The 14,342-nt window shown below is 49.7% G+C and overlaps 1 protein-coding gene across 2 annotated transcripts in view; it reads left to right on the top strand.

The window, feature by feature from the left end:
- Window positions 1-7,154: 7,154 nt before the first annotated feature.
- Window positions 7,155-14,342, top strand: part of Ap2a1 (adaptor related protein complex 2 subunit alpha 1) — a 33,804-nt gene continuing 26,616 nt past the window's right edge. For both annotated transcript variants that reach the window (XM_076839607.2, XM_076839606.2), the window contains exon 1: window positions 7,155-7,340. In XM_076839607.2, coding sequence (XP_076695722.1) covers window positions 7,274-7,340 — 67 coding nt within the window. In that variant the 5' untranslated portion in view covers window positions 7,155-7,273. The remainder of the gene's footprint in view (window positions 7,341-14,342) is intronic.

Genomic DNA, 14,342 nt, shown 5'->3' with positions numbered 1-14,342 from the left:
CACAGCCCCTTCCTCCTTTTTTGTGGTACTAGGGATCAAACCCTGGGTCTTTCTCTCTCTCTCTCTCTCTCTCTCTCTCTTGTTTTTTTTTTTTTTTTTTTTTTTTTTTTTCGGTACTAGAAATTGAACTCAGGGGCACTTGACCACTGAGCCACATGCCCAGCCCTATTTTGTATTCTTTTTTAGAGATGGGGTCTCACTGAGTTGCTTAGCGCCTCGCCTTTGTTGAAGCTGGCTTTGAACTCGCCATCCTCCTGTCTCAGCCTCCCAAACCACTGGGATTACAGGACTGTGCCACTGCACCTGGCTCAAACTCTAGGTCTCATACCTGCTGGTCAGGTATACTTCTATCTCTGAGCTACAGTGCTACATCCCTAGGTTTTTTGTTTGTTTGTTTTTGTTTGTTTGGTACTACGGATTAAACACAAGGGTACTTTACCACTGTTCTACATTTTTGGTCCTTTTTATTATTTATTTTGAGACAAGGTCTCACTAAGTTACTGAGGGCCTTACTACATTGCTGAGACTGGCCTTGAACTTGTGATATTCTTGTCTCAGCTTCCTGAGTTGCTTATATCATCATGCCCAGATCCCCTTTTTTAATGGCTCCAGTGAGTTGGGTTCAGGCCAGCTCAAATGACCTCACCTTAACTTGACCATCAGCAAAAATTCATTTCCAAATAAAGTCACATCCTCAAATGCTGGAGGCTGGAATTTCAATGACCTTTTAAGAGAAGCAGTTCAACTCGTGACAGAGGTAAAGGATACTGATATCCACAACTTGTAATTTTTTTTTTTTTTTTTTTTTGGCAGAGTCCTTGCTAAATTGCCCAGGCTGGCCTTGAACTTAGGACCCTCCTGACTCAGCTTCCTGAGTCGTTGGGATTCCAGGCTTCCGCCACTGCACTTGATCACAATTTATAAATGTGTGACAGAGCAAGTATAGCGGTCCTCCATTACCCTTGGAGGATGGATTCCAAAATTCCCCACAGATATGAAAGTCTGTGGATGCTCAAGTCTCTTACCTAAAATGGCACATATCTGGGCACAATGGTTCATGCTTGTAATCCCAGTGACTCAGGAGGCTGAGGCAGGGGATTGTGAGTTTGAGGCCAGCCTCAGCAAAAGCAAAGTGCTAAGCAACTGAGTGAGATCCTATCTCTAAATAAGATACAAAATAGAGCTGGGGATTTGGAAATTTGGCTCAGTGATCAAGTGCCCCTGGTACCAAAAAAAAAAAAAAAAGAAGAGGAAGAAAATGGCTGTAGCTTAGTGGTAAATTTTACCTGGGTTAAATCCTCAGTGCCAAAATAAATAATAAAAAAAGAAAGAGGGGCTGGGGTTGTAGCTCAGTGGCTCGTGCTTGCCTGGCATGTGTGAGGCTCTGGATTTGATCCTCAGTGCCACATATAAATAAATAAATAAACAAAATAGAAGATCCATTGACAACTAAAAAATATTTAAAAAGAGCAAGAGAGAGAAGAAAGAAAGATAAAGTGATAAAGTCATGGTATTTGCATATAATCTGTGCATGTCTTCCTGTATATTTTAGATCATCTCTCCTCTCTCTCTCTCTCTCTCTTTGTGGTTCTGGGGATCAAGCTCAGGGCCTTGTGCATGCAAGGCAAGACTCTCCCAACTGAGCTCTATCCCTAGCCCTGCTTTAGATCATCTCTAGATGATGTATAATACATAATGCAACATAAATGCTAAGTGCACACTTGTTACAATATATTATTTAGGAAGTAATGACCAAAAAAAAAAAAAAAAAGCAAAAAAACAAAAAGTCTGTACTCTAGACACAATTTTTTCTGAATATTTTCTGCCAGAGGTTAGTTGTGTCTGAGGATGCAGAACTCAAGGACATGGATGACAATGATTTCAGCAAAATGTCCAGGCAGAATGTCCCCATTGAGGTGGTGAGAGTTGTGTTGATTCCAATTTCTTGTCTTTTTTTTTTTTTTTTTTTTGTAGGGGTGTGGCCAGGAGCACTTAACCATTGAGCCACATCCCCAGGCTCTTTTTAATTTTGAGAAAGGGTCTCCTCTCATAAAATTGCTTAGAGCCTCACTAAGTTGCTGAGGCTGACCTTGAATTTGTAATCCTCCTGCCTCAGCCTCCTGAATTGCTGGGATTACTTACTGTCAATAGGTGTGCACTGCCACATACATCTGGCCTGGTGGCTATTTCTAAAGGACACTGGGTGTGGATGGAGGACAGACTATGGGAGGCCAGGCTGAGAGGGGCAGGGCAACCGGATGTGTCTCTTTGGTGATCCACGTTAAGAGATGGCAGCACAGCAGGCCTCCATGGGGCGGCTGAGGTGGTGATGTGGAGGGAAGTGACCAGCTCTAGGATATGTTCTGGCTTAGGTCACAGGCAAGGGACGGGGAAGGGTCTGGCAGGACTGCCTGGTCATTGATGTAGGGTCCCTTTGCCAAAATGGAAAGACTTGGGGTGAGTCTGCTTCTTCTAGAAGCAATCAAGAGTTGACTTGCCTTGAACCTATTGGTAGTTCAACCCAAGATTCCCTGGAGGGGCTCCCGACATCTTAAAATCAATAAGAACTTGCCCAGACCTCATCTAGAACTTGAAAATGTGGACTTGTTCGTGGTGTGGTCTTAAAACCTGCTCACTGGGGTGGGGGGCTAGATGAAACCCACATGAGCAGTGGTTGCATCCAGCCCTTGGAGTGCATTGGTATACCAACCCGAGTGGTCTCACTCAAATCCAGGTCTCTAGTTCTTTGCTGTTCAACCTGATGGTCGCTGTCAGATCAGTTACTGTCAGAAGCCCGTGGTTGTGGTGCAGCCAATCTGGAAAGCAATATGGAGAATCTTTGGAAAACTTGGAATGGAATCACCATTTGACCCAGATATCTCACTCCTTGATTTATACCCAAAGGACTTAAAACCAGCATACTATAGGGACCCAGCCACATCAATGTTTATAGCAGCTCAATTCACAGTAGCTAAACTGTGGAACCAGCCCAGATGCCCTCAGTAGATGAATGGATAGGGAAACTTTGGTATTTATACACAATGGAATATTACTCACCATTAAAAGAGAATAAAATCATGGCATTTGCAGGCAAATGGATAGAGTTAGAGAATATCATGCTAAGTGAAGTAAGCCAATCCCAAAAAACCAAAGGCTGAATGTTTTCTTTGATATGAGGATGCTGACTCACAATAGCGATGGGGGGTGGGGGCAAGGGAGGAATAGAGGAACTTTAGAAAGGGCAAAGGGGAGGGAGGGGAAGGGAGGGAGCAAGGGAGGACAAAAGAAGGTGGAATAAGTTAGACATCATTACCCTAAGTACATGTATGAAGAGATGAATGGTGTGAAAATACTTTGTGCACAACCAGTGACTTGAAAAATTGTGCTCTATATGTGTAATATGAAATGAATTGCATTCTACCATCATATTTCAAAATTAGAGTAAATAAATTAATAAAAAAATAAAGCAACTCATGTCTGTGAGCACTTGCAAAGTCTCCAGTCAAAAGTGAGATGTGCTGTGGGCATAAAACACCAGATTCCAAAGACTTTGGAAAACCAGAGCGCACAAGATGCTGAACTGATATCTCTGTACAACCAAGTTAAAGAAAATGTTCAGATGATTCTCGTCTTACAATGGTTTCTCTCTCTCTCTCTCTCTCTCTCTCTCTCTCTCTCACACACACACACACACACACACACACACATTTAACTTTACGGTGGTGTGAAAGTGATAGGAGAAACCATTCTCGGGGTTCTGAATTTGGATCTTTTCCCAAGCATAAGACCCTCTCTTGCGGGGCTGGGCGGGCACAGCTCCCTGTCAGTCCTGTGGCCAAGACTTAGAAACAACCTGGACTCCAGGTGCTCTGTGTAGTTAAGTGCTAATGTTTGGTAGATTGAGTGGATTCAGTGCATTTTCAGTTCTGATATTTTCAGTGCCCCACCATAAATAAGGGCATTCTATTACTAAAAGTAATTAAAGCCATTATTTCCTTTTTCATTTGTTTACCAAGGTGGCTAGGTACATGGAAAAGTCCCTAAGTGGCTCCCATTGTGTTTCCATTGGACAATGCCGCTGTCCCTCAACAGGGGTCAGCCCATGAGCCCTGTGGGCAGCATCATGAGGCCACTGGCCCAGGATCAAACAGTGCCAGTGTTCTGCAGAAGACCGGGTTGGCCCCAACCTGAACCCCGGTGGATCTCAGAAGGCTTTGTTTTAGGGTTAAGTATAAAATTAGCCAGGAGTGGTGGTACAGGCCTCTAATCTGCTACTCAGGCCGCTGAGGCAGGAGACTGCAAATTTGAGGCCAGCCTTTCAAATTAAAACATAAGAGGGCTGGAGTTGTGGCTCAGTGGTAGCGCACTTGCCTGGCTTATGTGAGACCCTGGGTTCAATTCTCAGCACCACATATAAATGAGTAAAATAAAAGTCCATCAACATCTAAAAATATATACTTAAAAAAAAGGTAAGAAAATGGGCTGCTGGGGATACGGGTCAGAGGTACAGTGCTTGCCTAGCATTCTGGGAGCTTCTGGGTTCAATTCCCAGCACTGCAAAAAAATAAAAATTTTAATTGGTGGCTAATTCGTGGGCTCTGGAATGTTTGGCAGAAGCACAGAGTTCTTCCAACTGCCCCCTGCTCCCTTTTTTTGGTCTCAGGGATTGAATCCAGCAGTGCCTGACCACTGAACAACATCCCCAGTCCTTTGTATTTCTTATTTTGATACAGGATCTAGCTAAATTGCCTAGGGCCTCGCTAATTTGCTGAGGCTGAATCCCTGGGATGACAGGCATGGGCCACTGTGCCCAGCTTCTCCCACCTGCCCTTGACCTAGAGGCCAGATATCCCTTTTCCACACCAAGAACTCAGAGTTCTGTTCCCAGGCTCCGGCCGAAGGGGGGCAGGCGAAGATGGAGGGAGGATATAAGTGCTTTTCTGTCCTGTTGTGGGTTATAATTTCCCTGTTGAAATACTCGGTGTCCCTACTTCACACCCCTCAAAAAGAGTTTCAAGTTCACAGCTAACACAGATCGATGGCGGCCCTATCTTCAGGGGGCAAGTACTTCTTTCCAGGTCACCACAGGATGTCTCTGGTGCTTGGAAAGCTTTTGTATTCATGCAAAAAAAAAAAAAAAAAAAAAAAACAAACAAACCAAAAAAACCTTTTTCAGGTCCTGTTTGCTTGGTTTGTAACCGGTCTACGGTGTTTAGGGACCGACAAGCCCCGCCCCGGCACCCTCTTTTAGAGAAGGACTGGCGCTGTGCTGGGCGAGCCGCGCAGGCCAGAGATCCCAGGGACGCAGGAGCTGGAGGCGGGAGGATCTCAAGCTCGAGCTCAACCTCAGCGACCCAGCGAGACCCTGTTTCAAGATAAAAAACGGAAGGGGCTAGGGGTGCAGCTCAGTGGTAGAGCGCTCTGGGTTCAATTCTCTGTACCGAAAAGGGCGGGGGGCAGGGGGGAGTAGGGGGAGAAAAGGAAGAGAAACAGAAAGGACTCTCCCTGGCATTAAAACAGCTAAGACACGTCGGTTCTCCTAGACTCCAGATGGACTTTCCCAAGCCCCAGTCCTGGAACCCACAGGAAGGGTCCATTGAATCTGGGAGGAGGCTCTTCTCAACCTCCTCCCGTCCCCCCGAGCCAGAGCGGACCTGCCCAGACCCGCGACACGCCCCCTAGGTTCCTTCCAGGAATGCCTCGCCGCTGAGATTCGGAAACCCCGGCGGGGTGCAGTTTCGTTCCTCTGTGTGACACAAATGGACTCTTCCAGTTCCCTTTGCCCCAAATTTCTCAATCGCCTGGGGCGTTGGAGTTCTGGCGGCTTTGCTTTCCCAGCAGCCAGTCAAGCAAAAAGCCTCCGGGGAGCCCACGGCGGGGGAGGGGCCAAGGCCAAGCAAATCTGCCCTTTCCTTTCCTTTCCTCTTCTTTCTTTCTCTTTTTAAATATTTTTTAGTTGTAGATGGACCCGATACCTTTATTCCATTTCTTTTTGTGGCGCTGAGGATCGAACTCATTCCTCACACGTGCAAGGAAAGCGCTCTACCTCTGAGCTACAACCCCAGCCCACTCATTCCTTTCTTAAACCAGCATCTGAGTCGTCAGTACCAGGTTCCTTTCTTGACTGGGATGGTTCAGAGACTGTGGAGGAGAGAATCAATTTTGACTCAATATCTTCTATAATGGAAATTGCTCGAAGCATTGTGATGATGAGGGGCGGCAATATATATTGAAAAGTGGTTAAAAACATATAGATTCCACTTCCGAGCTGTGTGGCCTTGTTCGAGTCACTCAACCTCTCTGAACCTTCGTTTTAACCTCCACTTAATGGGATGGGCTTTGAATTACAGCTCCGCCCCTCTGGGATTCTAGGTCTCCTAACACAGTTCCTCCCCTCTGGGATGCTAGATCTCTTGACAAATCAAGTCCGAACGTGTAGGTTGCAAGGGGTGGGATGAAGGGGAAGCCTTCCTGGACGAGGATTTAAGGAGGGAAGGAGGGGGAATGGAAGGAGAAAGGAACAGAGGAGCGCTTGCGCAGTAGACACCTCACGCTCTCTTGCCCCGCCCAGATCCTTCTCTGCAGCAGGGAATTGCAGGCGTCGCTCCACCTATCCCAGCCGGGCTAAGCGACACCCTCCCCTTCTCCTTCCTTCTCTACGGGTCGTCGCCCTCCGCCCGCCCCCACAACCGCCCAATCGAGGGCGGAAGTAGGACGGGTCCGGCGAATTCGTGACGCCTGCGGGGGCGTTCTACCCATCCATTGGTCCCGTTCAATCCAAGTCCCGCCCCCCAAGGCCCGTTCCCCCACCTTCTTTCACGTCCCTCCCTCGCTTCTTGGAGAGGGGGCCACATCCAATCAGTGTTGGCCTCGGCCGCTCGGAGGAGGCGGTCCCATGGTGCGTAATCGAACCCCGCCCGTCTCTCGGGCAACGCCCCCTCCTCCGCTCCCGAACGGAAATAGCAGGGCACTGGACCAATCGTAACGGTGTGCCTTTGCGTTGCGACCAGTGAACGAGGGAGCAGGGGCGACGACGGGCCTGACAGACAGAAAGAACAGCCAATGGCCGGCTGAAGGCCCCTGACGGCTGTGCGCGGGGAGGGACCGAGGGCGGTCCACGGCCTGCCCAGCCCGCCCGCTCCCAGTCCGCCCTCCCCCTCGGCCGGCTGGGCTCCTCTGCGCGCCTGGGGTCCTTTCCGCCCAGTGCCCGCCTGCCAGCCCCCGCCGTGCTGTGCCCTGTCCGGCCAGGCCTGGAGCCGACACCACCGCCATCATGCCGGCCGTGTCCAAGGGCGATGGGATGCGGGGGCTTGCGGTATTCATCTCCGACATCCGGAACTGTGAGCTCGCGGCCGGGGGACACAGAAGACGCGGGGGAGGGGGCAGCGTGGAACCGAGGAGTTTGGGGGTCACAGAGGGACCCGGGGCATGGGAAGCCTCTGCGTCGAAGAGGGGGAGAATAGAAGAGTCCTGGTGGGAACTTTAGGGTGGGGGAGATCCAGGGGCTTGGGGTGTCATAGAGTGCCTCCTGGGGTGACGACACGGAGTGGCTAGCGGGGTTCGCCGGGTCTCAGAGGGCAGGAGGCAAGTGAGGTCCCGGGATAGGGCCCTAGAGGCGTTCCCCGGGAGTGATGAAAAAGCTGTTGGCTCGTACAAACCGTGGGGTTGGAGGGATCCCTGATGGAGAGAGAAATGGAAGGGGGTGCCTGGTGGGGGTACCCTGTGGGCTGGTGGAATGGGAGACGGCCAGAGGGGACCCGGAGGAAGTGGAACACAGGCAGCCTAATGTGCCAGGGCTTGAGGGTCCGGGAAAGGGGGTGTCATAGAGGGGGAAGGGGCTAGATAGGTCATCGAGGCTCCTGGTGAGTGGCATCAACGAAGCATAGGAGTGGCTGGAAGTCCATGGACTTCCGTCGGAGAGATGGGAAGTGGGGGGGACTATGGAGGGACCTTGGTGAGGGATAAAGAGCCTCCAGAATGGGGAATTGCTTAGGAGATATGGAGGACAGTGGGGAGCAGGCTTGACTGAGGGAAAAGGAGGGGCCCAGGGAGTGCAGAAGGGAGGGACCCTTTAGAATCTTAGTGTAGAGTCTTGAGAGAACCTGAGACCTAGCACAGGGGCCTAAAAAGGCATGTGGGAGCTGGGGGGACGTGCCAGAGGCAGGAGAGCTCGGACCTCAAGGAACAGGTCAGGGAGCCTGAGGGGTTTGTGGAGGAGAGATCTGTCAAACCCCAGGTAGGGGAAGCCTAGTTCCAGAGGGAGGCCAGAGGTCAGGGAGCAGGACAGGCCTGCGTCTGGACCCTTCCCTGTCTGACCACAGCACTATGGAGATAGTGATCCCCACCAGGAAGGGTTGCCGGGTCAATGGGACGGCTGGCAGCAAGTCAGCTCCAACTCCTGGAAGCAGCTGTTGGTGTGTGGAGCTGCTGGGAGCCTTCAGAGTTACATCTATGGGCTTTGGGGTCAGCCCGACCTGGCTTTGAGTTTGAGCTCTGCCACCTCATAGCTGTGTGACCTTGAATGAGGGACTTTGGCTCTCAGTTTCTTCATCTGTCAGGGGGGACTGCTGATCACACCTCTCTGAGGGTAACTGCAGTAACATGTGAGACCTTTCACGTGTCAGGCCCTCTGTGGATCTTGGCTGTGTTATTCGGCTGGATCTTGAGGAGGGACTCTGAGGTACCTACTTATTGTTTTAGCATTTAGTAGTCATGGAGGGATCTGGCATTTAGTAAGTGCTCAGTGAACAGGAGGGGTGGAAACTTGGGTTTCATTTGGAGGAATGATGATGTGGTTATTATGAAAAGGGTTGGAGTTGTAAGGCATGGTGGGACAGCTGTTAAAGGGAGGTGTGCCTTGCTTCAGTACTTACCATTGCTGTGTCTCTCGGCAAACCGTCAAATCTTTTTTTAAGGCTCAGCCTTTTTGTCTGCAAACTCCATTAATAATAGCTTCTTTTCCCTAAAAGCTCATTCATTCATTCGCTCAGCAAATACTTGAGATCCCCACAGTGTACTGAGCCCTGTTCTCAACACTGGGGCTGTGGCTGGGAACAAGAACCTCTGTTCTTGGAAGCTTCCATTCTCTGAGGGAGATAGATAATAAACAGAGAAGGCAATAAATGATATAAAGTCAGATGACGACTGGTAGTATGAAGAAAAAGTAAGCGAGGAGGAGAGGGTGCAGGCACGAGAGGGTGCTGAGCACAGGCTGTGATACAGAGGTGACATCTCAGTGGAGATGACCAACAAGAGGGAGCAGTTCCTGTGGTTTTGGAGGGAGGGGGTCCAGGCAGGGAAACCATGTGTTCAAAGGTCCTGAGGTTACAGCATGGTCAGTGTGTGTTCAAATAAGAGGGATGAGCTGGGCGCGGTGGCGCTTGCCTTTAATCCCATTGCCTCTGAGGCAGGAGAATTGTGAGTTCAAAGCCAGCCTCAGCAAAAGTGAGGTGCTAAGCTGTTTAGTGAGACCCTGTCTCTAAATAAAATACAAAATAGGGCTGGGGATGTGGCTCAGTGGTCAAGGGCCCCTGAGTTCAATATCCACTACCCCAAAAAAATAAAATAAGAAGGAGGAGACCAGTGTGGCTGGAGCCAAGCAAGGGAGAGGGGGAAGAGATGAGGACAGAGGGGACAGCCACCAGTAGAGCTTTGTGGACTGTGGTGATAACTTTGGCCTTGCTGTTGGTGAATTGGGAGCCACGGGAAGATTGTGAGCAGAGGAGGGATGTGGCTGAATGATGTTTTAAAATAATTTCTCTGATTGCTGTGAGAAAAATTGTCGTGGTTTGGAGTGACACCATGAGCCAAGGAGAGTGTATGAGAGAGGTAGGCTGGATGGCAAGAAGCATTGGGCTTGGGGTACATTATGGAGGAAGAGCTGAGGGGATCTGCCAGGTCCTGGAGGTGGGAGTCGGGAAGGAAGAGAGCCCAGGTAGGTGTTGCTGCTGAGCTCATCTTGAGGCTGAGGCCGGAGGGAGGCTTGGGTGTGGGCTCCAGAAGTAGAAGTGCTTGAGCTACTAGAAGGTCAGGGTCGCTCCTGTCCTCTTATCAGCAAGTGTATGTGGAGTGACTGATATGTTTCCAGTCTTATCCTGGTGTTGGGGACACAGTGGCAAATAGGGCAGTTGTGTTCATGCCCCTGTGAAGCTACCAGCCCCATGGGAGAAGATGCTGTGAACAGATGGCAGCTGTCCTCACAGACTCATGCATGGATGCTCATGGCATGATTCCTGATTGCCAAAAAGTGGAAGCAACCCAAATGTTCAGCAGTTGATGAACAGACAAAAGGTAGCCTGTCTCCACTGTGGAATATTACTGAGCCATATAAAGGAACATAGCACTGACATGCCACAGCACAGGTGGGCCTTCATGATTTAGCCAAGTGGAGGAGCCAGAAGCAGAAGGCCATACAGTGTGTGACTCCCTGTAGATGAAATGTCCTGAATAGGAAATCCATAGAGACATAAAGAAGAAGGAGCTGGGCTTGGTGGCGCACACCTGTAATCCCCGCTGCTTGGGAGACTGAGGCATGGGGATTGTGAGTTCAAGCCAGCCTCAGCAACAGCAAGGTGCTAAGCTGCTCAGTGAGACCTACCCTGTCTCTAAATAAAATACAAAATAGGGCTGGGGATGGGGCTCAGTGGCCAAGTGCCCTTGAGTTCAATCCCCAGCACCAAAAAAAGAAAGAAGATTGGTGACTTGCCCAGCATGGTGGCAGGGGTGTGGTAGAGAGTGACAGCTCCTGAGTATAGTCTTAGGGTTAATAAAACGTTCTGGAATTAGCGGTGATGTTTGCATGACATTGTGAATATACAAAGACTACTGAATTTTACAGTAGACATGGGCGGATTTTGTGGGATGTGAATTATATCTCAATTTTCTAAAAAGTGGGAAACATCTGGGTGTGGTGGCCCACGCCTGTGATCCCAGCTACCTAGGAGGCTGAGGCAGGGTGACCATAAGTTCAGAGCCCACTTGGGCAACTAACTTAGCAAGACCCTGACTCAAAATGAAAAATAAAAAGGACAGCATTTGAAATTCAGAGGTAGAGTGCCCCTAGGTTCAAACCCCAGTAGTGCAAAAATAAAGTTAAATAAGTTACAAAGTGGAGATCCCAGCAGATCAGGAGTTTGAGGCAGGAGGATCATGAGTTTGAAGCCAACCTCAGCAACTTAGCAAGACCTTGTCTCTAAATGAAATATTAGAAGGGCTGGGGATGTGGCTCAGTGGTGTGGTTGATGCCCCTGGGTTCAATCTCCAGGGCCAAAAAAAATGAAGAACATCTGTGACTGCAACTGTTATAACCCCATCAGGGAGAAGGAGAGGGCCACAGTGTTGAGAAGCTGGGACTCTGGTGGATTGCAGGGCTCAGGCCAGGACTTGCTTTGCAAGACACTGAAAGCCACGTAGGCAGGATGTGGAGGAATGAGCCAGGCCAAGGGCAGTGGAGAAGAGCTGTGAAAGCAGAGGTGGCAAGTGCAAAGGTCCTGAGGTCCATTTGAGGCTGTGAGGAAAGGCCTGTGGAGCTAGTACAGAGAGGGATAGCTTTGACTTTGGGGAGATGGCCAGAGGCCAGGCTGGTGTTTCTCTTGGAGGGCACAGGGGAGTGGGGAAGTCCGAAGCAGGTGTGAGGGAGGAGAAAGGACTAGGAGTATGCGTTAGGGAGCAGGAGGAAGAGCATGGAGCCATCCTGAGAGGGTGCTGAGCACCCTCCTGCTCCTCTTCTTCCTGCTCTCCTGAGGGTGGGGAGCAGGAAGAAGAGGAGCAGGAGGAAGAGCGCAGAGCCACCCTGAGGGCGGGCGCCCTGGGCTCTGGAGGGCTGAAAGGCCTGCTTTGAGGAGAGGAGGGAAGACTTGTTCTGCTGATAAGAGGGAGAGATTGAGGCCAGCCCAGCCTGAGGGCGTGGTTCTGTCCTGCCTTGAGCGGGAATCAGCTGAAGTCCTTTATCTGACAGGGAGCTGCTGGGGCCAGGGCTGAGGCCGCCTCCTCTCCAGGGCCCCACTTTCCCCAGAGCAGAGTCTGGCTCCGGAGGGGCCGGGAGAGTTTGCTGAGCGTCAAGCGAGTGACGCGAGTGGAGTGCTGATGCCACCGTGTCCTGAGCTCCTCTGTGAGGCAGAGCCCGGTCGTGATCCATTGCGTTGTGACATCTCTCCTGACCCTGGAGCTCAGGACCTAGTCTCACCCACCCCCTCCCCAGGTCCCCAGTTCTGCCCTCTGCAGTCCTGGCCCTTGGGAGGCTTCGAGGACCAGCCTTCACTGAGCACCAAATGGCGCCAGGCACAGGTTTGGGGATGGGTTCCAGCAGCGAACAGAGGCCCCGGCGCAGTGGTGCTCACACTGGAGGACGGAGGTGGAGAGTATTCGAGTAACTCTGAGGAGTCCAGATAGGTAGCAGTAGGTGTTGGGAGGAGACTAAGCACGGAGCAGGGCTGAATTTGGGTACCCTGTTCTTATCTGGACTGGTCAGAGTCTGGTTGAAAGGGTGGTCTTAGAGCAGGGAATCAGCTTGGTAGGTGAGTCAGGCAGGCCTAAATCTGTGCAAAATCTGAGGCTGGATTGTGCTTGGGTATAGAAAGAGCTCAGACAAGGAGTAAGAGGCAGTGGTGGCAGGACAGGACATTTGGCCACAGAGGGACCAGTGCAGATGGTGCAGGCCCTTATGAGCCATGGAGAGGACTTTATTTTTATGTTGAACCCCTGGGAGCCCTGCAGAGGGGTTTGGAACATGGAGGGCATGAGAGCTCATTCAAATTTTCACAGGCTCCCCTGGCCACTGTGGAGAGAGCAGAGAGATACTAAGTGCCACTTTGATGGTGCTTCAGCATTAGTGAGCCTTTGGGGTGACAACCCCAGGTCTGTACTTCAAGGAACTAGAGAGATCTGAGTCTGAACCCCAACCCCCACCACCCCCACCTTCTGGGTGTTGTCTCATGGCCTTGGTCCACAGATCAGAGTTCAGCACCTCGTCTGTGCCAAGCAGCGTAGACCCTGAGGACATGCCAGGACAGAGGCAGCACATACATCCCTGCTGTCAGGGTGCTGGTGTCCATGTCCTGGAGGGGAGTGTCTGCACATCAGCACCCTCAGCATCCTCACACTTTGAGCCTTGGCTTATGCAGGCTCTGGTGATTTAGGCAGGGAGTGACAGGGCGCGGCCTTGTTTAAGGAGAATGTATTTCCTCACTCAGGGATGGCAACTTCGTTGACAGTATGAGCAATGTGTGATCCAGAGCTGTAATGCAAGCCACATGTATGTTTTAAGTTTTCTCACCACATTTAAAAATCAAAACTCCCAATGAAATTTATCCAAATATTGTTTCAACATGGGATCTATTTATTTATTTTATGTACCAGGGATTGAACTCAGGAGCACTCGGCCACTGAGCCACATCCCCAGCCCTATTTTTGTATTATTTGGAGACCAGGGACTCACTGAGTTTCTTAGCATCTTGCTTTTGCTGAGGCTGGCTTTGAATTCACGATCTTCCTGTCTCAGCCTCCTGAGCCACTGGGATTACAGGCCTGTGCCACCGTGCCTATCTAGGACCAATTTATTTTAATTATTTTGCAGTGCTGAGGATTGAACTCAGGGCCTGTGCATGCTGGGCAAGATCTCTACCACTGAGCTTCATCCCTAGCTTATTAGTTTTTATTATTATTTTTTCTGTACCGGGGATCAAACCCAAGGCCTTGTATATGCTAACTAAGCAAGCATAATACCACTGAGCTTCACTTCCAACCCTAGATTTACTGATTGTGGTTTATGTTCCTTTCTTATACCAAGTCTTCAAAATCTAGTGTGTATTTCATACTCACAGTGAATCTCATTTGGGGACCTGTAGTAACAACAGAATAAATTTCTTTGGATTAAGATTTCTTGGGGCTGGGGCTGTGACTCAGCAGTGGAGTGCTCGCCTTGCACATGTGAGGCACTGGGTTCGATCCTCAGCACCACATAAAAATAAACAAAATAAAGGTATATTAAAAAAAAGTTACTGGGCTGGGGAATGTGGCTCAAGTGGTAGAGTGCTCGCCTGGCATGCATGAGGCACTGGGTTTGATCTTCAGCACCACATAAAAATAAAATAAAGATATTGTGTCCACCTAAAAATAAAAAATAAATATTAAAAAAAAAAGGTTACTGACAAATCCTTCATTTAGAGAGAAAAAAAAAAGACTTTTTAAAAAGTATAGTTGAAAACGTAGATTCACAAAGTTCCCAAGTGGTTCTAGATACACTTTTTCAGTTACCAAATTTAGGATCAGTTTTTAACAAATTAAAATGAAATAAAATAAGGAATTGAGTCCCTTGGTTGCATTGGCCACGTGTCAGATGCTCA

Source organism: Callospermophilus lateralis, chromosome 18, assembly GCF_048772815.1.
Source record: "Callospermophilus lateralis isolate mCalLat2 chromosome 18, mCalLat2.hap1, whole genome shotgun sequence".
NCBI lineage: Eukaryota > Metazoa > Chordata > Mammalia > Rodentia > Sciuridae > Callospermophilus > Callospermophilus lateralis.
Note: the sequence above shows the minus strand (reverse complement) of the source record. Positions and strands in the feature narration are given on the sequence as shown.